At 61.9% G+C, this 21,660-nt stretch overlaps 2 protein-coding genes across 4 annotated transcripts; both read right to left on the bottom strand.

Annotated features, from left to right (window-relative positions):
- Positions 1–1,420: 1,420 nt before the first annotated feature.
- On the bottom strand, positions 1,421–18,057 carry PDLIM7 (PDZ and LIM domain 7). Of its 3 annotated transcripts, XM_077786653.1 has the most exons (13): positions 17,993–18,057; positions 16,685–16,791; positions 13,244–13,395; positions 12,915–12,945; positions 11,327–11,347; positions 9,336–9,477; positions 7,598–7,634; positions 4,067–4,125; positions 3,740–3,974; positions 3,482–3,662; positions 3,206–3,326; positions 2,619–2,734; positions 1,421–2,339 (listed from the first exon to the last, which is right to left on the bottom strand). In XM_077786653.1, the coding sequence occupies exons 2-13, from the start codon at positions 16,787–16,789 to the stop codon at positions 2,253–2,255; spliced, it is 1,287 nt and encodes a 428-aa protein (XP_077642779.1). In that variant the 5' UTR covers positions 16,790–16,791; positions 17,993–18,057; the 3' UTR covers positions 1,421–2,252. The 3 variants fall into 3 exon arrangements, with proteins under 3 accessions (XP_077642779.1, XP_077642778.1, XP_077642777.1); XM_077786652.1 differs by lacking the exons at positions 7,598–7,634; positions 9,336–9,477; positions 11,327–11,347; ... (2 more) ...; positions 16,685–16,791; positions 17,993–18,057 and adding exons at positions 5,039–5,075; positions 5,410–5,567; positions 5,690–5,728; ... (1 more) ...; positions 6,859–7,004; positions 7,134–7,256; XM_077786651.1 differs by lacking the exons at positions 7,598–7,634; positions 9,336–9,477; positions 11,327–11,347; ... (2 more) ...; positions 16,685–16,791; positions 17,993–18,057 and adding exons at positions 5,039–5,075; positions 5,410–6,957.
- A 232-nt stretch (positions 18,058–18,289) lies between these two features.
- Positions 18,290–21,196, bottom strand: DOK3 (docking protein 3). Its single transcript, XM_021530767.3, has 5 exons — positions 21,140–21,196; positions 19,561–19,854; positions 19,345–19,438; positions 19,087–19,259; positions 18,290–19,006 (listed from the first exon to the last, which is right to left on the bottom strand). The coding sequence occupies exons 1-5, from the start codon at positions 21,194–21,196 to the stop codon at positions 18,290–18,292; spliced, it is 1,335 nt and encodes a 444-aa protein (XP_021386442.2).
- Positions 21,197–21,660: the final 464 nt, after the last annotated feature.

Raw genomic sequence — 21,660 nt, forward strand, 5'->3', positions numbered from 1 at the left:
CAGGCTTTGTTCTCCGAGCAGCGAGGCTGCAGCCCCTCCCCAGGCTCCACCTCCGCAGCCCACCCGAGACCCTCCTTCCGCTGCCTGTGCACAAGGTCCTCACATGGTGCGCAGAGCTGGTGGGCAAGAGATGCCCTTGGCAAAGCGCAGAGGCACCTTGGGTGGTAGAGGAGTCATCAGGAGGGCCCAGAGGCAACAGGGAACCAAGCAGAGCTAAGCCCCCCGCGAGCACAGACCTTGCAGTGGCACCAGGGGATGCTTGGCTCTCCCCAGGGAAGAGGCAGGTTGACTGTAGCACCCTGGCCCTGCTGCACAGCTGGGCACCCCGGGGCTGATCTGGCAGAACCTGTTCCCAGCCTGTGCTAGCCCAGCAGGCTCCGTCCCGCACCACTGCCTGCCCCTGCCCCTTTCCTACCCTCCACTCACGGGTTGCTGTCCAGCCAACCCAGGGTTGGTTCAGGGCCTGCCCATGTGGGGCCACAGCCACCTCACCTTCCCCTGTGCTTCCTCTGACCTTGGCTGCACAGCTGGGACTCACACGTGGGCACTCAGCCCTGCTCCTGCCAGCCCTGCCAGGCAGGCACCAGCTGCTTCTGTGCCATGTCCTGCTGCTTCTCAGTGTGACCATCCCACTGCTCTCACGTGCCCCAGCCCGACTGCCTGGCCCAGCCCCAGCTTGACTTCATCCCTCACCTTTCCTTGCCCCATCTTTGATGTGCTTTTGCACTCCTGGAACTGGCAGTGAGAAGATGTGGCACCGCAGCCCAGATCTGGGTGATGCCAGGAGGTATTTGGCTTCCCACAGCCAGCTCCTGCCCCAGGCAGAACCTTCCAGTAGATGAGCAAGACGATTTTCCTTACAATTGCTCATCATGGCAAGAGCTGCAATTATTAATGACCGTTCCAGCTGTCAGAGTGGAGAGGGAGGAGAACACCCACACGCGCTGCCCTCGAGCCCGTTCCAGCCGGAGGTGCTGGTGTGGCCTCAGCCGTCCTTCGGGACGGCAGCTGCAGCGTGTGAGCGAACGCTTGGCCGCTCCACGCTGGAGAACGCCCAGAGCTGGTGCACGTGGCCCACGCGTGCCCCACGACTCCTCAACCCCTCTACAGTACTCAGGACGCTGCCAGGTATACAAGGACCTCCACTAAGGTCTCACCCCTTCCCCATCTCTCCTTGCTGCATTTTGCCCCCCAGATTAATTACTGCCCCCATTAGCGGTCCTGCCTGCTACAAGAGGGACGACCCAGCCGACACAAAAGGTCAAGCCTGGGCAGAGGTGGAGAAATCTGAGGCGAAGAGTTTCCCTGGAAAGCTGGAAGGAGCTGAGTCAGGCCCCAGAGGGAGCGGGATGAGGGCAGAGCATGACCTTCCCAGCCGGCCACACCTCACTCGGCAAAACCACTGGCCTGGAGACAGCCGGCACTTGCAGAGATGTGTTTATTAAAGGCACTAAAAGCACCGTGGCTACATCAGCGCAGCCCGACCAGAGGGTGTGGTTTGGGGGGAGGCATCGGTGGCCCCAGGATGGCAGTGGCAGAGATCTCTTTGGTAGGAAGCTGTGCCCAAGCCTTGCGGGAGCAGCAGCCTGACTGGGCTGGCCATCATTACACGCTGCCAGCCCACGGCTGGGCCATGCCAGGCTGGGGGTGTTGCCAGCCCCAGGGGAGCAGGGGGGCAGCAGGGTGGGAGGCATGAGGCACAGACACCCCTGGAATGCAACTGGGGCAGGAAGCCACTGCAGTTTGAGGGTGGCTGGTGGGTTGTCATGGGCAGGGCCCCAGCAGGGGAGCAGGGCCGGGTCTCCAGCCCCAAGCACACAGCAGGGAAGGTTGGGGAGAGTGAGACAAGAGCTGGTCCTCACCCACTCAGGGATGTGTAAGGAGTATCCCTGCCCCAGCACTGAGCTGCCAGGCAGCAAGGGAGCAGGCCAGCCGTGGCAGACCCCCTCCAATTCCAGCCTCAGCATGGTTGTACCCACCATGCTGCGTGGCTCAGGGGCAGGAGATCCATGCAGCATCCCCTTTCCAGGGCTCCTAGGGCCAGTTGAGAAGCATGTAAGAAGCCACCCAGCTATAAAAGGCTCTGGACCCAGCACTGTATCTGGCTGAAGTCGAGCCAGGAGCTGCCAGGAAAGAGGCAGAAGCAAGGGAAAGGGCCAAGGGCCCAGTCTGGCTCCCTGGGGCCAGCAGGGCAGGGGAAGAGGAGCATGCAGGGCCAGGGGCATGTGTAGGCACAGCTGAATTCCCACCCCTCACACATGGGAGAAAGCATGGCTCTTGCACAGAGGCTTGTCCTTCTTGGAGTAGAACGTCTTCCCTTCCAGGTTGGTCTGGCAGATCTGGGGAGGAAAGTACAGGTGGTCAGGTCGGGGGGCTGAGTCAGCCTCTGGTCCCCCACAGCCCAGCACTGGTGTTACACAGGGACCTCCACATGGCCCTGGGGCACTGCGAGGGAACAGAAGGCTCAGAGCAGAGCCCCAGGCGTCCGGAACGGAGGCAAGTGGGACAAATCTTGTGGCAGCAGGTTCCCTGTGCTGCTGGTGTACCCCACCCAGAGCAGGACTGTCGGGGAGAGGCACAGGCCCTGCAACAGTCGGGGAGGGAGGCACACTGCTCACCGCACAGACAAAGCAAGTGTCATGCCAGCTGAACCCCAGCGCCTCCAGGAACCGGTCCCCAGCATCGATCTTGAAGTCACAGCCGCGGCACTTGGTGCCAAACATCTTCTCATAGTCTGTGAGGAAAGGCAGAGCCAGGTCAGCATTTCCATGCACTACAGCCGCTCATGCCAGGGGAGCAGGGCTGCAGCTCAGCCAGGATCCCACAGGCACAGCCTGGGGACAACTCTGCCAGCCCCCATTCAGGTGAGAAAAAGCCTGGGACACCCGGGAAAGGTGTAGGGTGGCATAGCCAACACAGAGCTCCAGGGGGAGGAGGAGAACCTCATCTCCCAGGATGCAGCACTCGCTTTGATGTACATCCTCCCTCATCGCCATGGCAACATAGGAGCTATGGCACTACCCTGCAGCTAGGGAGAACCAGGTGGAGGGCTCAGGGCTGTGGGATTGGGGTCTCTGTGCTCCCCGCAGCCCAGGGGGAGCCCTGCAGAGCAGGGCAGCTCATACCCCCAGCCCTGTGTGCAGCTGCTGAGTCCCAATGCGCCCCAGGGCCACATGAGGTGACACATGGGGCCCCTGGGTCCTACCTCTCTCGCAGTAGGGCTGTCCCTCCTCCATGTAGAAGGCTCGGTTGCGGATGGGAGTTTTGCAGGCGTTGCAGGTGAAGCACTGCACGTGCCAGGTCATCTTCAGTGCGTGCATCACCTCCTGGAGGGGAGCCACTGTCAGCCAGGGGCAGGAGCACCAAGGGCAGGAAGGGTCAAGGAATCCCCTGAGATGGACCAAGGCGGGAAGGGACAGAGCCAGGCACTCACAGCAGAGGACAAGGACAGGAGATGGAGGGCAGGCTGAGGGACACTCACCCCAGTGATCTTCTTCTTGCACTTGGCGCAGCTGGGTGCGTAGCGCGTGTCGTAGCACTTGGGGCAGAAGATGGAGCCTTTCTCCTCAAAGAAGCCGCCCTCATCCAGCACCTTCCTGCACTGGCAGCAGATGAACTCCTCGGGGTGGTAATAATGTCCCAGCGCCACGAGGTACCGTCCCCTGTGGCAGGACAGAGCCAGGTCAGCCACGCTGGGGCCCAGGACGCTGGTGTGGCAGTGGTGGCAGCCAGGGCTCACCTGATGACCTTGTTGCACTTGTAGCAGAGGGGGGTGCGGCCGGGCCCCTCGGGGGCTTGCTGGGCTGCCTGCACGATGGAGCTGCGGTTCTGCATGGGGGTCGGCGTGGCCGGCTGGCTGTGCTTGCTCACCACCGTGCTCGTCTTGTCCGGGGCGTAGCGCTCGGCAAACGAGGGGTCCACAGCCCAGGGTGGGCGGCTGGTGGGGCTGGGGGTGGCACTGGGGGTCCTGGGGGCTGCACACACACACACACACACAAGTCTTAAGGAGAATGCTCCTGATCCCTCGGCAGCCCCTCCCCAAAAAGCCCAGAGATGTTTTGCTCACCCAGTCCTGGCTCAGTCTTCATCGTTGCTCCTGGGGACGGGTCCGGCACGGAGACCTGGCTACAGAGCAAGCAGTTAATCCAGCCTGCCCTGCTCGCCCCCACTGCCCAGGGGGTGCAGGCAGGGCTCCCCATCCCAACAAGCAGGAGGGAGCTGGCCAAGCCCCCATGCCCAGCAGTAACTGGTTTAGAGATGAAGTACTGAGCCAAGGTCCTTCAGTCCTGCCAAGACACAGCACCCCCAGGGTCTCTGGTACCCACCGTGGTGGTCTGGGGAGAGGCAGGAGGGAAGGTTCTGGGCTTCTCCAGACTGACCAGGGACCCCAGGGACCACACTTTGGCTGCCTACTAACATCTGATGATCACCCCCAGTCTCATTGGGGTGCAGGGGAACCTGGATGTGACCTGATGCAGGGATCCAGGATCCAGCTCAGCAGCTCTGAGAACAGCCAGGGCAAGCCAGGGCTAAGAGGCACAGCCCAGTGAAAGAAGGGGGACAGAGAGAGGGACAGCCAGTGGCTCTGTGCTTCTCCAGGACAAATTCAAAAAGGAGATGGCAACAAACACAACTTTGATTTGTGTCAGAGCAAGCTGGACAGAGCTGGTACCCAAGGGTCATGGCACCAGGGCAGGAGGTGTCACAGAGACGTAAAGGCAAAAAGTGGGGTGCTTTCCACCCCCACGCCTGGCTGCACAGAACAAGGAACGACCCTGACAAGCTGGTGACATCCACAAGCTCAGCTGTCCCACAGCCCCACGTCAGGCTTGCAGGACACTTTGCCCTAGGTCCAGATACTGCCTAAACATCACAACAACCCAGTGAGATTTGGCCAGTGCCACCAGCCACTCCCAACCCGCCGTTTCTGGGACACCACGGCGCAGCTCAGCATTCCCAGCTGAGGGGCAGCAATGCCCAAGAGGTTCTGCCCAGGACGTGCAGCCCCCCAGCTCCTGCTGCCACACACTCCCCTTACCTGGGCTTCCTAACAAACACATCATCATGATCCTCCACTGAGCGCAGCAGGAGAGAAAGGAGGAAACAGTCAGTCCTCACAGAAAGAGGCCCGGGCACATCAAGAAGGGAAAAGGGAAAAGAGGAAAACCAATCTCTCCTCCCAGCAACCCCTGCCCCAAAACAAAGCCCTGCCTGGCCACAGGGCAGACCACAACCCCAGACCAATGTTACCATCACGAGACCACGCACAGCCCCAGGCAGCTCCCACAGACACAACCACCCCACAGGGATCACATGGGGCCAAATCCAACACTCCAGACTTTGCTGGACCCTGGCAGCACAGGGAGAGTGCAGCACCCCCAGGCAGTGCCAGGCCCTGTGGGAACTCACTGCTGCTGTCTGTGCCCGTCAGCTGGGCCAGTTTGCGGAAGGAGCGGGACTGCGAGGTCCCGGTGCGGGGCTGCCAGTCCTCAGCATCCTCCATCAGTCGCAGCTTCCCGGGGTTGCACCCGGGGGTGCTGGGGGGCTCCAGAGGCTGCGGGGGCTGTCTGTGAGTGACAGAGGGCAGGAGCTCAGCCAGCACAAAGCACACACTCTGCTCCGGAACAGGGAAGCACTCCAAAAGGTGCCCTGGCGCATGGCAACACCTCTGCCAAACCCTGGCACTCACCGCTGCTCCACCGTGCCCCAGCTGGACCCGTGGGAATCCCTGTGGCATCAGAAAAAATGGTGGCACAGCAGTCAGTGGCTGATCCATGGCTCAGCCCATGCTTTCCATACACACCCACGATCTCAGAGATATAAGAACCTCATGGAAATGCCAACAGCATTCACTCCTGAGCAGCCTTGCAGCCATTCCATGACCCCACATGATATTGTGCCCTAGGTACAGTGCCTGCCCTGTGACTCCAAAACTGCCCAGTGAAGTGTTGTGCCACCAGCCACCCCTACACATCATGCTGCATGTTGACCTCCCCCGCTTGGTGCCAGCAGTGCCCAGCGAGTCTTGCCTGCACACCCATTTGGGGACAAACTTTCTGGCCAGGGTGTGTCCAGGCAGGAATATCCCAAGGTGAAGGTCAAAGCAGTGGTTGAGCACTAGCAGTGCCTGTTGTGGGGCGAGTACAGGGTGGGCTCTGCAGCTCCACCACCACCTCAGCTCTGGGAGAGGACAAAGAGGGAGAGAAGAATCCACAATAGGACAAAGAGTTTGACCAGAGTCATGAGAAGTAGCGATGCTGAGGGGAAATGAGCCAGCAGCACTCACCCAGCTCTGCCCCACCAGGGTCACAGGACAACATGCCCCAGGTGCAGGCACTACCCAGCACCTCCCAACATCCCATAGCCAGGTTTTCCCAGTGCCATCAGCCTCCTCCACTCATTGTATGCCCAAAGGGCTACAGCACAGCTCAGCATCGCCAGCTCAGAGCCAGCAGTGCCCAGACACCTGGGACATGCAGCCTCAGCACGTGCTCCCCTTACCTGGGCTTTTTAACAACCTCATCCTCGCCATCCTCCACTGAGTGCAGCAGGAGAGAAAGGGGGAGATGGCATCAGTCTGCAGTGACTGATGCCCAAGAAAAGCAGAAAAGGAACAGAGGAAAACCAACCTCCCCACCCACCACACCCTTGCCCTATCACACAGCCCTGCTTGGCCACGGGGCAGAGCATGGCCCCAGACCAGCCCCGGACAGATCTCACTGGCTCAGCTGCCTCAAGGGGTGACTCGGGGCCAAAATCAAACTCCTGATGCCACATCACCCCACTGCCTCTCCCAACCTCTGGTTACCCCAAAACAGTCCCGCATCCCCAGGCAGTGCCAGGCCCTGTGGAACTCACTGCCATCTGTGCCCGTCAGCTGGGCCAGTTTGCGGAAGGAGCGGGACTGCGAGGTCCCAGTGCGGGGCTGCCAGCCCTCAGCATCCTCCATCAGTCGCAGCTTCCCAGGATCACACCCGGGGGTGCTGGGGGGCTCCAGAGGCTGCCTGTGAGTGACAGAGGGCAGGAGCTCAGCCAGCACCAAGCACAGACCCTGCCCAACACTGCAGCACAGGGCAGTGCTGCCAAATGTGACCTGGCACACGGCAACACCTATGCCAGACCCTGGCACTCACCGCTGCTCCACTATGCCCCAGCCGGACCCATGGGAATCCCTGTGACATTGGGAAAAACAGCAGCACAACAGTCACTGTTGGACCATCCCTGCCATATGCACCCACAGCCCCACGGAGGCACGAGCCACGTGGAAATACGGACCACAGCTGTACGGGATGCAAAGCACCAAGACCAGTTGCTGCTCAGTACCTCCCAACCTCTCCAGCAAGGTGTTGTGATTGTCACCAGCCACCCTTACCCAGGTGAGTTCTTGGTGCAGGACTCTCCTGAGGTGACAGAGCAGTGGCTGAGTGCTGGCAGTGCCCATTGTGCAGCTCTGAAAACACCCCAAGTCTGGGAGGGAGGGAAGAACCCCCAGCAGCGCAAAGAGCACCCCCAGAGTGACTGCAAGCAGCAAGGGTGAAGTGGCTGTGGGGGTTGAGCCTGGCACGGGCACCTTGTGGGTCCCACTGCTGCCCCTTACCTGGGCTTTTTAATGGGCTCGTCCTCACCATCATCCACTGAGGACACCAGGAGAGAAAGGGGGAGATGGAGTCAGTCTGCGGCAGCTGAGGCCCAGGCACAGCAGGAAGGAAAGGGAAGGGAGAGGAAGGAAAAGTGCCCTCTCCTCCCACTGCCCCCCTTCCCCAACACACAGCCCTGCCTGGCCACGGGGCAGAGTGCAGCTCCAGCCCAGCGGCTCCACCACGAGCCCACACAACCCTCAGCAGCTCCTGCTGGTTCAGCTGCTGCAGAGGGCCCAAATGGGGCCAAAACCAATGCCCTGCTGTAACAACACACCACGGCCTTCACCAGCTGCCCCAGCAAAGCTGGGCACGCCTGGGCAGCCAGCCAGTGCCAGGCCCTGCTCACTCACTGCTGTTTGCGCCCACCAGCCGCGCCAGTTTGCGGAAGGAGCGGGACTGGGAGGTCCAGGTGTGGGGCTTTGAGTCCACAATGTCCTCTAACATCCGCAGCTTCACAGGGTCACACACTGTGTCACCGGGGGGCTCCAGAGGCTGCGGGGGCTGCCTGTGAGTGACAGAGGGCAGGAGCTCAGCACCAGGACTGGACCCTGCTCTGGAACAGGGAAGCACTCCAAAAGGTGCCCTGGCACATGCCAACACCTCTGCCAGAACCTGGCACTCACCGATGTTGCCCCGTGCCCCAGTTGGACCCGTGGGCATCCCTGTAGTATCAGAAAGAATGGTGGCACAACAGTCAGTGTTTGACCAGCACATCCCTCCCCATACGTATCCACAACCCCAGAGACGCATGAGCCTTGTGGAAATGTTGACAGCATTCAATCCTCATCAGCCTTGCAGCCATTCCCTGGCCCCATATGACATTGTGCCCCAGGTCTGGTCTAGTTCCCTACCCTGCAACTCCTGACACCCCCAGCAAGGTGCTGTCAGTGCCACCAGCCACCCCTGCCCACTGTGTCCAGCACACTGTGCTGCATCTTGGGCTCCCCAGCTTGGTGCCAGCAGTGCCAAGCAGGTCCTGCCTGCACACCCAGCAGGAGGACACCTCATCTGGGGACAGCCTGCCTGGCTGGTGGGTGTCTGGGCAGGACCCTCCTGAGGTGAGTCAGAGCAGTGGATGAGCACTGGCAGTGCCTGTTGTGGGGTGAGCCTGCGGCTCTGCCAACAGCCTGGTTCTAGGAAAAAGGAAAGTACAGAATAGAGGGTGGAGAATAAGGAGAGGAAAGAAGAAAGAGTAACAGGGCAAAGAGCTTCTCCTGAGTGACTGCAAGCAGTGAGAGAAAACAAGCCTTGTGGGCTGAGCCCAAGGTGGGTACCCTGTGGCTCCTGCTGCTGCCCTGGCACACGATCCCCTTACCTGGGCTTTTTAATAAATTCATCCTCACCATCCTCCACTGAGTGCAGCAGGAGAGAAAGGGGGAGATGGAGTCAGTCTGCAGCAACTATGGTCCAGGAAAAGCAGGAAGGGAAAGGAGGAAAACCAACCTCTCCACTCGCCTGGCCCCACTGCACAGCCCTGTCTGGCCACAGGGCAGAGTACAACCCCAGACCAGCGGCACCACCAGGAGCCCACACACAGCTCCCAGCAGTTCCTGCTGGCTCAGCTGCCTTCAGGGAGTTAATTGTAGCCAAAACCAACACTCCCAGGTGCTGCATCACCCCACTGCCTCTCCCAACCTCTGGTTACCCCAAAACAGTCCCATATCCCCAGGCAGTGGCAGGCCCTGTGGAACTCACTGCCATCTGTGCCTGTCAGCTGGGCCAGTTTGCGGAAGGAGAGGGACTGGGAGGTCCCGGTGCGGGGCTGCCAGTCCTCAGCATCCTCCAACATCCTCAGCTTCCCAGGATCACACCCGGGGGTGCTGGGGGGCTCCAGAGGCTGCGGGGGCTGCCTGTGAGTGACAGAGGGCAGGAACTTCAGCCAGCACCAAGCACAGACCCTGCTTCAGCACAGGGCAGTGCTGCCAAATGTGCCCTCACCAGACCCTGGCACTCACCACTGCTCCACTGTGCCCCAGCTGGACCCATGGGCATCCCTGTGATGTTGAAAACAATGGTAGCACAACACTCAGTATTTGACCACAGCACAGCCCATCCCTCACAAATGCACTCCAGAAGTAGAATTTGGAGACACTCAGCCAGCTCTGCCCTGCCATCCCACAGCCCCACGCCAGGCTCACAGCACACTGCCCAGTTGCTGCCTAGCACCTCCCAATGCACCCAGCAAGGTGTTGTCAGTGCACCAGCCTTCTCCAGATCCCTTTTCTCAAGAAGCAATGGCAGAACTTGGCCTCCCCAGCTTGGTGCCAGCAGTGCCCAGCAGGTCCTACCCAGCACAGGACATCTTGTCTGGCCAGTGGGTGCCCTGGCAGGACTCTCCGAGGTGATGGCCAGAGCAGTGGCTGAGCTCTGGCAGTGCCCACTGTGGGGTGAGTGCAGGGAGAGCTCTGCTGCTCCACCAACAGCTCGGCTCTTGGAGACAGAGAGAAAAAACAGCAACAGAGCAAAGAGCTTCCCCTGAGTGACTGCAAGCAGCAAGAGAGAACCAGGCGTGCGGGCTGAGCCTGAGGTGGGCACCTTGTGGCTCCTGCTGCTGCTCCAGCACACACTCCCCTTACCTGGGCTTTTTAACAAGCTCGTCCTCACCATCCTCCACTGAGCACAGCAGGAGAGAAAGGGGGAGATGGAGTCAGTCTGTAGCAACTGAGGCCCAGAGACAGCGGAAAGGGAAAAGGAACAGGAAAGGGAAAAGGACCTCTCCTCCCACTGCCCCCCTGTCCCAACACACAGCCCTGCCTGGCCACGGGGCAGAGCACGGCCCCAGCCCAGTGACACCACCATGAGCCCACACAGCCCCAGGCAGCTCTGCCTGGCTTAACTGCCCCACAGAGCCAAAACCAACACTTCACGAGGCACCAAAGCCTTTATCCAGCTCCAGTTTCCCCAGCAAAGCTGGGCAGTCAGCCAGTGCCAGCCCCCGTGGGAACTCACTGGCGTCTGCGCCCACCAGGCGGGACAGTTTGCGGAAGGAACGGGACTGGGAGGTCCAGCTGTGGGGCTTTGAGTCGTCAATGTCCTCTAACATCCGCAGCTTCACAGGGTCACACACAGGGGTGCTGGGGGACTCCAGCAGCTGTGGGGGCTGCCTGTGAGTGACAGAGTCGTCTGTCAAATCTGACAGATCTCCTGGGGCTGTCCCCCTCCTTCCCCAGCACAGAATCACAGCACACCAGTACCAGAGATGTCACACCCCACTCCCCAGCTCCTCCCTCACAAAGGCTGGGCCTGTGAAGGACTGACTCTGGAATGACCACCACCATTCCTGGCAATTTGAAACTGGCCCCAGGGGCCAGAAAGAGAAAGGACAGAGCAAGAATAAGCCAAGGTCAAAAAACAGCATCAGGGAAGCTGCACCACAGCTGTCTATGGCAGTGCCACCTGGCCATGGGCACAGTGCCCAGCACAGCCCATCAGCCCTTGCCCAGCACAGACAGATCTTGGGGAACAGGGAATGGATCACACACAAGGACACTCCAGGGCCCCAGCAGCTAGCAGAGACAGGCAGCTGTCCCCTCTACAGTGGGGACAGCTTGGTGCCAGGAGTGACCCACCCACATGGGCAGAGCAGCGCCTGCTGCCCATCCCCAGGCTGGCCCTGCCCAGAAGGACGGGGCACTGGCAGGGAAGAGGCATGCAGGGAGGATAGAGAGAGCAGGTAAAAGGCTTACTGACTTGTCAAGGCTCAGCACCTGTAGGGAGAGGGAAAGAGAAAGGGAGGAGAGAAAGAAAGAAAAAGGAAGGTGAAATTAGACCTACAGCACCCAAGAAGTTCCCAGAGCTCACCTATGGCCTGCATTAGCCCCCTGTCCCTGAGCCTCATACCCAGCTCACCCAGGGCTGAGAGCACACTGGGGCACAGGGGCAGATGCCAGCAGACCAGACTGTACTCCCTCAGCCCCCAGAACAGGCCTGGATGCCCAAGGCAGTCAGTGCCACATCCTGCCTCATTGCCCAGTTCCTGGGCACTACGGCAGCTCTGGCAGGAGGAGCAGGGACCAGAGCCGGGGAACAGAGTGGCAGGGCTGGAGGCCATCACTCTGCCCAGCCCCTTCCTGCAGCCAGGGGAACAGCAGGACTTCCCCAGGCAGGCACTGGCTGGTGGTCACAGCCAGCCACGGTTTCCCTGTCACTGCAGATGCCAGCCAGTGTCCTGCTACAGCCACCACATCAAGCCTGGCAGGAGTCCCCCGAGGCTGACACATCCCTGAGCAAGGGGCTGGCATGAGCGTGGCTGTGTGTCCCTGTGTGAGACAGTTCTGTTGTGCCACCGGTTACCCAGCACGGGCACGGTCACCCGCTCCCCCCCCGGGTGCCTGGCATGCAAGGCGCAGCAGGGCCGGGCAGCAGCTGCCCCCGATCCTCAGGGAGCAGGAGGGACAGCAACGTACCCGTTGTGCTGGGGGGTGCAGGCGGGCGCCAGGGGCGCGTACGTCACGGGTTTCGTCACCAGCCCGGGCCGTGGGTTCGGAGGTGAGCCGGCCCCGAAGGGCCGAGCTGTTTTGTTGAGGGCGGTGCTGGGAGCGAAGTTATATTTCAGGGGTTCAGAGCAGGGGAGTGAGTCCTGAGCGAGACAAAACACACAGACACGGGCTCACACGTCAAGCAGCATGCAAGGGGCAGCCCTGGGCCAGGCAGAGCAGCAGGCAGCCAGGTAGGAAAGCCGGGCAGCACGTGCACCTTGGAGACCAGGCTCTGCCAGGCTGGCACACACTCCACTGGGCACCTGGCCCAGCGACAGCAGGTCACAAACCCAGCCTGAGGGTCATTTGAAGATTAGTAAGTGCCCCGGACACTCGCTGCTGCCCGTGGCAGGGCGGTGCATGCACACACGCCGACTGCAACCGTCCCATGGCACAAAGCTGAATGCATGCAGGTGGCTTCTGCCCAGGAGCCACCAGTCACCAGCCCCAGCCCTGCCTCCCTGTGCCAGGGCACTCCCCAGCACTAGCAAACATGGTGCTGCACCTGCCCAGCCTCCTCCCCTGTGCTGGCCCCTCGGCATCCCTGCCCACACCCAGCACCAGCAGGGGCACAGACAATCTGGGCCCAGGCACCTACTGCGCAGATCCTGCTCCCTCTGATCCTCCATGGTGCCAGAGATCATAGCTGCTCCTCCAGCTGGGCTTGCTAGACCTTCAAACACACCCCAGCCCCCTAAAAGCCCCAAGAGCAATATCCACTTGTTTCACTACACTGAGATTCCCTTCCCCTGAGATGAGGCTGAGCTGCCACTGCGGCATCAGGAGCAACACGTACCTTCTGCGGCTTCCCCAGCTGGGTCTGGGCTCTGCAAGAGAGGAGACAGATGGGCAGGTACTGGAGTTGGTCCAGACACCACCGGCATGCTGGTGCCTCAGGGATGCAGCACCCAGCTGAGGGGACACATGGCCAGCTGGCACTGCCCTGTGGCTTGCAGTCAGGTCAAGGCTTATCCAGGCAAGCAGAGCCCTTGGACACAGCCAGGGACTTCCAGGCTCTAAGTAATGCTGGAAGATGGTGATACCAGGAGGCAGCACTGGGCAGAGGGCCCTGATTACACTCCAGTCATACCAGAACCCCACGTTTGAGGGACTCACAACTCCTACCTGCTCAAGGTGAGGCAGAGCCTGTCCCCACAGGCACGGATCCTGTTCTGGGCCTCGATGTGTGTCATGGCACTGGTGCTCTCCCCGTCGATGTACAGCACCCAGTCGCCCACTCCCACGCCGGCCTGGGCTGCCTTCCCACCCAGAGTCAGCTGCAGGACAGACAGAGTTAGGGAGAGCTGGAACAGCCAAGCAGTGACATGGGAGTAGAGGGACATCCTCGTGAGGGCAGGAGCCTTCCAAGGCTCAGGATGCCCAGCACAGGATATCACACAGACCTGACCCAGGGAAAGTGGGGACTCCCAGATAACTCCCCACTGCCCAGTGCATGAGCCCAGAGCAGCCTCTTCCCCTTGGCAGCAGCAGAAGGCAAAGCACTTCTCCAGGGCACTGCCCAGCCCTTGCCCTCTGGCATGCCTGGGGACCCTGCCAGCACCCCAGGGCCTCATTGCCATGACGCCAAACACAGAGGCAGTGCTGCTTCAGCCTCAACAAGAAGCCCAGCCACGCTTTGGAGTCATCGCTATGGTCCCGGGGCAGGAAGAGAGCACAGTGAGTCAGGGCCACATCTCACTGCAAACCACAGGCATGTCCAGCCCTTCGCCTGGGGCGGGGAAGGACAGGGGAGGCACCCCTTGGGCACTCCCCCAGCCGCCCGCGCTCCGTTCCCACCAGGCACAGACATTACCTCATTCCCACAGAGGAGCAGGAGCCCTGCCGGGGCACGGAGACACCACCCCCACCCATGTTGCCCTGCTGGGGAGCACAGCCACAAGTTTCCCTTCCCGGCCACAGTGCCAGGGATGCGCCTTGCCCCTGCTGTGGCTCCGTGGCACGGCTGTAGAACCCCGTGCTGGCTGTACATCCCCTCCCCTCCCACCAGCGATGCACAGCCAGAGGCGAGCAGGGCCCAGGGCAGCGCACACAGCTCCCAGGCACTGACAGACAGACAGACAGACAGATGTGGGCAGGCTGCAGCCATTCCTGCTCCTCCAGCATGGAAGAACTCAAGGCGCTTGGACCCAGACCAAGTATTTCCTCAAGTCCTGTTCGACATGAACATAAAAGGAGCGAGCCAGATTCCCAGCACTGTCAGAGGGCTGAAAAATCCCTGCCACAGAGTCCTGGCCCCTCCTTGCAGAACCCGGCTCGCCCCAGAGCCACAAATCCCTTCTCTAGGCCAACACCAGCCTCCATGCAAGGCCAAACACCACATATGGGCTGGATGTGGCCCAGTTCCACCTGCATCCCACTGCTATTCCCAGCAGGACATGGGTACCCCCACAGTGCCCTCCCGTTTCTCCGCCCGGCACAGGAGGGTGCCCTCAGCAGCAGTGATGCCCCCAAGCTCCTGGCCATGCTCTGCAAGCCCCAGCTTGCTGCCCTGGAGAGCTGGGGAAGGCACAGGGCAGCTGCGTGGGTTTGGAGGCAGGAGCAGGAGCTGGGAGAGGTTTTCACACGGCTGCCCAGGAAGGAGAGAGCATGCCAGGCTGCGTCATGAAGCCTCACCCAGCCTGGCCAGCACTTCCCGTCCCCCTCCATGCCAACGTGCAGGAAACCCCTTTGACAGGTGCCAGCTCAGCCAGGAGCCATGCCAGTGCCAGCCTTCCTATTTCCCTCCCAGACCCACTAACCAGGGCTTCCTTCCTCCCCTCTCCACCCAGTCTTTTGTTCCCTGCACCTCCATCAACACATCCAGAGAGGTGCTCACCTACTGCCCTGTCCCCTCCAGGACAGAGCCTTCCTCAGCGCATCCCTCAGTGCCTTCCCACCACTAGCACCCAAGTGTCTCCTCTTTCCCAGCTGGCAGATGCCAGGAGGTGCCACACAGCATCCAGCTATCCAGACTGCAGTCCTTATCACAGCTCCTGCACAGGGACCATGGTTTACAGCCTGCCTAGCCAGGGTGTCAGCACCCTAGCAGGCCCCGTGTCAGCACCCTAGCAGGACCATGGTGGCACCTCTTTTGTGTGATCAGTGAGCTGAAACAGCTTCACTGCTCACCCAGGAGTGCCACAGTGATGGACACAGCTGAAAGTCAAGCCAATGGACAGCATTGTCCTGTGCTGCCCACCCTTGCAGACCTGCAGAGCAGGGCCCCACTGCAGCCCACAAAGCTAGGGCAGGATGCTTCCTTCCAGCCTCTGCAGCAGAGCCAGCTCATGGGAAGCAGTAGCCAAGGACAGCGGCATGCTCTGGGCAGGAGCTCTGGGTCTGGGGGTGCCTCTGCAGTGCAGAGCAGCACAGGCTGACACTTTCCCATCAGAGCACACCGCCCTGCCATGCAGCCCAGCCTCACCAGAGAGCCCCCAAATCTGGCTGCATCCCCTGGGAATGTCCTTGCTGCTCCTGCCCTGCCCAGGACAGCAGCACTGCCCAAGCCTCACCGAGAACTGCTTCACGAGGCCCCTGCCCCAGGCTCTGGGAGGCTCCTCCATCCAACCAGACCCTTTGTTAAGAACTGGCTCGCAGCCAAGAGAAACATTTTTTAGAGAATAAACTCGCTGAATCTGTCTCTGCGTGCTCAGCAGAGATCAGCAGGCCCCAGGGCAGCGGCACAGGCGACTCCAGCCTCACACAGTGCCCTCAGGGCCCATGCTCCATGCTGGGATGCTGTGGAGATCTGTGCCCTCTGGGGGACGTGTGCAGTGCCCAGCTCGAGCCAGGGGCAGGTCCCCACGCAGCACTCGATGCCACAGGCAAAGCTGTCCTTTGAGAAGCCGCCTCCGTGCCAGCTGCCCAAGCGCCAGCGGCACAGGCGATGCACTCACATTCCAAGGCTTATAAGGCAATTGCGTGGCCAAAGCTGTGGCCAGCACCCGCCCAGGGCCGGGGACCTGCACACAGTCAGGGTCAGACCCGGGAACATTGCCACAGGAGAGGCTCAAACCAGCGGTCACAGGCACAACCAGCTGTGGCCAATGGCTCTCACTGGAGAAATGGGAGAATTTTGCGGAGGGAGTCACATCCATGCAGGTAGCAGTGCAGCTTCCTCCTCTCCCTGCCCATTTCAGGAATGACCACAGGCACAGAGCTGGGAGCTGTGCTGGGGAAATGAGGGTGCTGAAGGGCACTGGCTAAGTCCTGGGATGCCAAGCCCAGTGCTGGGGTGCAGACCAGGAAGCCAGTCCCACATCTCAGAGTGCAGATCCCCTCCTGCTGTAGTGGGAACACTCCGGAAGGGGCCTCCCCTGCCCCCCTCTGCAGAGGCTGTGCAGAATTTCATGTTTCTGCTGCAGCTCTCTGCCCGGAACACCCCCGTGCTGAGCTGCAGCTGATAAGGGACCAAGGAGGCTACGTGGAGCCAGGCAGGGCAGGATGCAGCATTCCCGGGGCCCCAGCTCATCTACATCCCCCGTAGGGTTCTGCCTCAGCCACTGCGGCCTCCCGCCCACAGAGGCAGGAGGAAGGATGGGTGTCACCAGCCTCGGTTTCTCTTACCCTGGAGATGGAGAGTGGCATGCTGAAATCCTTCCCTCCCTGCAGCCTGAAGCCCCAGGGTGCCGGCCCATTCAGCATCACCTTGTAGGACTCCATGTCGCCCATCTCTGCAAGGGAAGAGGATGTGATTCCAGCGTTAGGGTATGTGGAAACAATGCAGGAAGAGCAGGCGAGGAGAAGGCTCAGTGCCTGGCAGGGTAGGACAGGAGGCAGGTCACGTTTCCAGCTGTAACTCCACCCTGATCATCCTACACTGTGGTTAGAGACGCACCCCAAATCCATCAGCATCTCCTCCAGCAACATCAGAGCTGAGGGGCCCAGGCTAACACTGACTAGTGCCAGGAAGCCAGGCACAGCCCTGCTGCCACCCACAGCGGAGTGTCTGTGGGCTCTGCTCTCTTCCCAAACCTGGGATGTGCTCTCCTTTGCAGCACCCCAGGAACTCCTGCTGCTGAGAGCCAAGGCTGTTCAGACCGCAGAGAATCAACAGCAGGTACAGAACGGTAGGAACCAGAAGCATTTTTGCCGGATGAATTAGCAGCAGCCGCAGCACAGGAGCTGCGTGATGCCACCCGAGGCGCCTGGCAGAGAAGAGGGGCTGGCGCTCCGGCAGCCGGCCGAGCAGATGCTCCCTGGGAGCGAGCCCATCTCCGGGGCTTCGGCAGGAGGGAATCCCGGCACTCCCCTGCCTGACAGCTGTCAGCCGGCCAAGGCTCCGGACAGATGGGCCAGCACCAGCCTCCCGTCACCTTTTACCTGGAAGAAGCCGCCAGACCCCTCCGAACGGCCCCAGGACCTTCCTGCCGAGGGCGGCCAGGGCCGGCGGCGGGGCTCCCCACGCCTCGCACGGGCCGGGGGCCAGCGTGCCCCCGCTCTCCCCGGGCCGGTGCGGTCTATATAAGGCGTGTAAGACGACACCAGCCCGCTCCCCGCTCGGGAGGGCCGGGGGAAGAGCTGCGTGTCAGGCATTCCCGGCGCCCGGGAGCCGCGCAAGCCCCAGCGAGGCGCCGGGACGGGGCGGGCGGAGACCCCACACCCTCCCCGACTGCACGGGGGTCCCCGGCGTGCACAGGCTGGGCAGCCCTGCTTATTGCTGGGCGGTCCCACCCTTACCCCGGGGCGCCTCGGGACCCCTCCCCATCCCACACCGCCGCCCCCCTACAGGGGCTGGGGACGCCGGCTCTGCCCCACACGGGCCCGACCCTGACCACCCGCTTTCCCGTTAAGCCAAGCCCCAGCCCTCCACCCCTCACACTCCCATCCCCCCGGCAGAGGACGGAGCCGCACGGCCCGGCTCCCCGGACTCACCCGCGGCCAGCGGGGCCCGGCGAAGCGGGCGGGAGCGGAGCGGAGCGGGCGGACGCGGGACTCGAACCCGGGCACCGCCCCCGCCCGGCCCGGCCCCACTAATATAGGACCGGGGGGAGGCGGAGCCAGCGGGCGCTTCGGCCAATCCCCGAGCGCGCCTCTGCCTGGCGGGGCGGGCGCGGCGGCGCCCCCTAGCGGGGAGGCTGGAGCTGCCCCCGCCCGCCCCCCCCGCCCCCGGCAGCAGCGGCGGAGCCGAGTCCGGGCAGGGCCTTTATTGACCGAACGGCACCGGCCACATCAAGCCCAGTCCCGCGCTCCGGGGCTCTCCCGGCTCAGCAGCCGCACCAGCTTGGCCCGAAGGGTGCTGTGAGGCTTGTGGCTGGAGCGCCCCGACAGCGCCGCCTGCCCTGCGCGCCCCCAGCCCGCGGCCCGCGGGTTCTGTGCCAGGGCGGCCCGGTTGTCATAGACGGGCCCCCCATCACTGCTGTGGCCCTCGGGGGCCTGCCGGCGCCCCAGCTCCCACTGCCCTTCCTCCTCCTCTTCCTGGGCCCCGGTTGGATGTGCTTCTGCGGTGAAGATGTTCTCGTAGAGATGCTCAGGGAGCGGCTTCCCCACGGCCCAGGGCTCCCCAGAGCCTGGCTGCCCTGACACAAAGAGGGGCTGCTGGCCCCGGGCGATGGAGGCATAGACGATGGGGCATGAGCCCTCCGGCTCTGGTGGGGTGAAGCGGAGAAGGTTGGCAGGGGGGTGGGAGGCGGGCTGTGTCCCCCCCAGGGCTGGGCTGGGCTGGGGATCATCGGTCCCAGACCCCCAGGGCTGGGGCTCAAGGCCCTGTGCAAAGAGCTGGGGCTCTGAGACACAGAAGAGTCTGGGGTCCAGGGTGTCCTTGCCCTGCTGCTGGCAGGCAATGGCAGCAGCCACAGCCCGGCAGAGCTCAGGGGCCCGTGGGGTGCTGAAGGTGAAGGTGCCCTCGCCGGAGTCACTGCGGCGGCCAGCCTCGAAGGAGAAGACAGCCTGCAGGGTCAGAGGCGAGAGTGAGGGGCTGCCACCCACCCTGGGCAGGCAACAGCCCCAAAAGGGAGTGGGGAACGCACCTGATCCTGGCCAAACTTGCGAAGGAAGGGGTAGGGCCAGGTGAGCAGAGGCTGGCGAGACTGGGGGTCCTTCAGCGTCAGGCTCTGGGGAAGGGCTGAGAGCAGGTAGTGCCCGTGCAGCCCACAGCGGGTGGCTGCGTCTGTCTGGACCACCAGCACCAAGAATTCAGTCACTGTGAGAGCCGAGCAAGCCACAGGTCAGCACCGCAGGACTGAGCTGCAGCCCACCCCAGCCCTCTCCACCACCCCTGCACGTACGGTCCTGCCAGGACGAGTAGAGGGAGTTCTCCTCCATGGGGACAGCGGGGCCAGGCTGAGTGCTGGCACTACTCGGCACTGTCTCTTTTGCACCCTGAAACAAAGAGATGTGAGTATGACCTGGGACAGGGGGTGGGGAGGACAAATCCCCTGCCTGCCCTGGAGCTTCGCAGTTCACCCAAGTAGGGCTCTGGGCTCTGCCAGACCCCTTGGTACCTGGAAAGCCAGCTGGCAGAGCTGGGTGATCCATTCATCGCGCTGCTCGGCTGCCAGCACATAGCTCTTCTCCGTGGTGGTGAGGTAGAAGGCAGCGGTGGCTTTGGGGCAGCTCTCTGTGCCCGCCGGGCCCACAGAGACGCAGTCAGAGAGGCGGATCACCCGGCGGGCACACCGCTGCAGGGATGTCTTCTCTGGCATCGTGCCATCATCCCGCACATCAAACTTCTCCATGCGGGCCACGCCGGACGGGCTGGCAGCGAACAGCTGGGCTCTCATCTTCCTCCAGGACCTCTAATGCATGGAAAGGGCAAAGCAGGGAAAAAATGGATCAGTGAAGAGCTGGCTGCTGCATCTGGCAGCACTGCCCTCCATACAGGGCATGAGGGGCATTGGGGAGTCCTGGCCTGCACCCACCAGATGCTGTTGGAGGGCACAGAGAACAGGGGCCAGCACAGACCCCTGAACTGTGGGGCAGGGCAGGCACAAAGCTGGGCAGAGGGGCGCCTTGCCCCGAGCAGGCTTGGCATGGCTCACTGGGTGAGTCACACTCACTCCTGGCTCCCTGAGCACCAGGTCCTGCTCTTTGTTCCCTGCTGCAAGTGCTGGCCTGCCGACCTATAGCTGAGCTCTCGAGCTGTTCTCAGGACAGACCCTGATGCAAATTAAAGCCATTTTGAGCTGCTAAGGCTCCTGTTGGCAGCTTCACATCTGCTCAGCAGCCTGCTTCCTCCCAGGGGAGCATCTGTAGCACCAGCACCTTCCCAGTCTGTCATGGGATAGCGGGGGCGCGTGCCACCATGTACCTCAAAAGTGCAGCAGAGCCTCCGCCCTGCAGGAACCACATGCAGCCAAGCACCCAAAATACCCACCACCCCCAGCCCACCTGCCTCCTACATGGCAGGGCACCAGCTCTTCACACACACGGCTGCCTGCTGCACTTTCAGGGCTTGGTTCTTCTTCAGCAGGGAGGTCAGAGTGCGATTGCAGCCCCACACATCCACTGAGACCCCCACAGGACATGGCCACCCTGCCATGGCGTGACCAGTGTGCCGGCAGAACCTACTTTGCCAACACCCAACTGCTCTCTGGAGCTGGCCCGACCCCAGGTACTCTCACCATGTCACCCATACCCTGCCCCAAGAGCTGCAGCACTCAGTGCCCCTTCCAAAAGCACAGAGAAGCAGCCCAAGCCATGAGGGTGTTGCTGTATGGCACTGGCCCCACAGGGCCAGGCCGATGGAGGTCACAGGGACACGTCCCACGTGCTGGCCCAGGGTCCTGCTCACACACACACACACAGATGCTGAAGCTGCGCCATATTAACACGTTTATTCTTCCATTGAGACTCTCGTGGTGACCAAGCAAGAAGAACCCAACACACACGTGAGCCAGAGTGGGTGCCCACACAGATGAGTCCCCTCAGCCCCACGGGAAAACCCCACTTATGGGGCTGCTGAGCCCAGGGCTCCCCCACTGCTGCAGTTGCCCCTTCTCAGGCTGCTAAGGGCCCAGCCCCAGGCCCAGCATCATGTCAAATCAGAGCAAACCCTCTACCAACCCCAAATCCACCCTTTACCTTTCCAAATTTGGTGTGCTGCACATAAAGGATCCCATCCTTCACTGGTCTCTCCATGGGCCGAGTTCACCTGGGCAGCCAGCGCAAGGATAAGGGACTCAGGCTACCCGCAGCAGAGAAAATGTGACTGCTGCAGTCGAAGGAAAGGCATGGGGCAGACTTCCGTCTCTGAGAGACTTCCCCTTTTTGGGGTGTGGGATGGGGGGCAGAGGCTGGGCTGCAGGAGGTGTCCGTGTGCCTGTCCCTCCCCCTCACAGCAGGGCAGTGGGGCAGAACGCGGGGGCAGAGCACAGGAAGCACCTCGGGGAGTGCCTGACATGAGCACAGCATGCTCCACCTCACCCTGGCTGCATCCTCCCAGCATGTCTGGGGAGACAGGAACAGCCACCTGAGAATGCACAAATCCAGGTGAGGGAGATGGGCCCAGAGAAACTGGGTGGATTTGTGAGGAGCAACACAAGACCATGACCTCACCACTTCAGGGGGCTGGCAGAGGCAGCAGACCAGTGGCCCCACCTGGG

The sequence above is a fragment of the Lonchura striata genome, chromosome 15 (genome assembly GCF_046129695.1).
Source record: "Lonchura striata isolate bLonStr1 chromosome 15, bLonStr1.mat, whole genome shotgun sequence".
In the NCBI taxonomy this organism is placed as follows: Eukaryota; Metazoa; Chordata; class Aves; order Passeriformes; family Estrildidae; genus Lonchura; species Lonchura striata.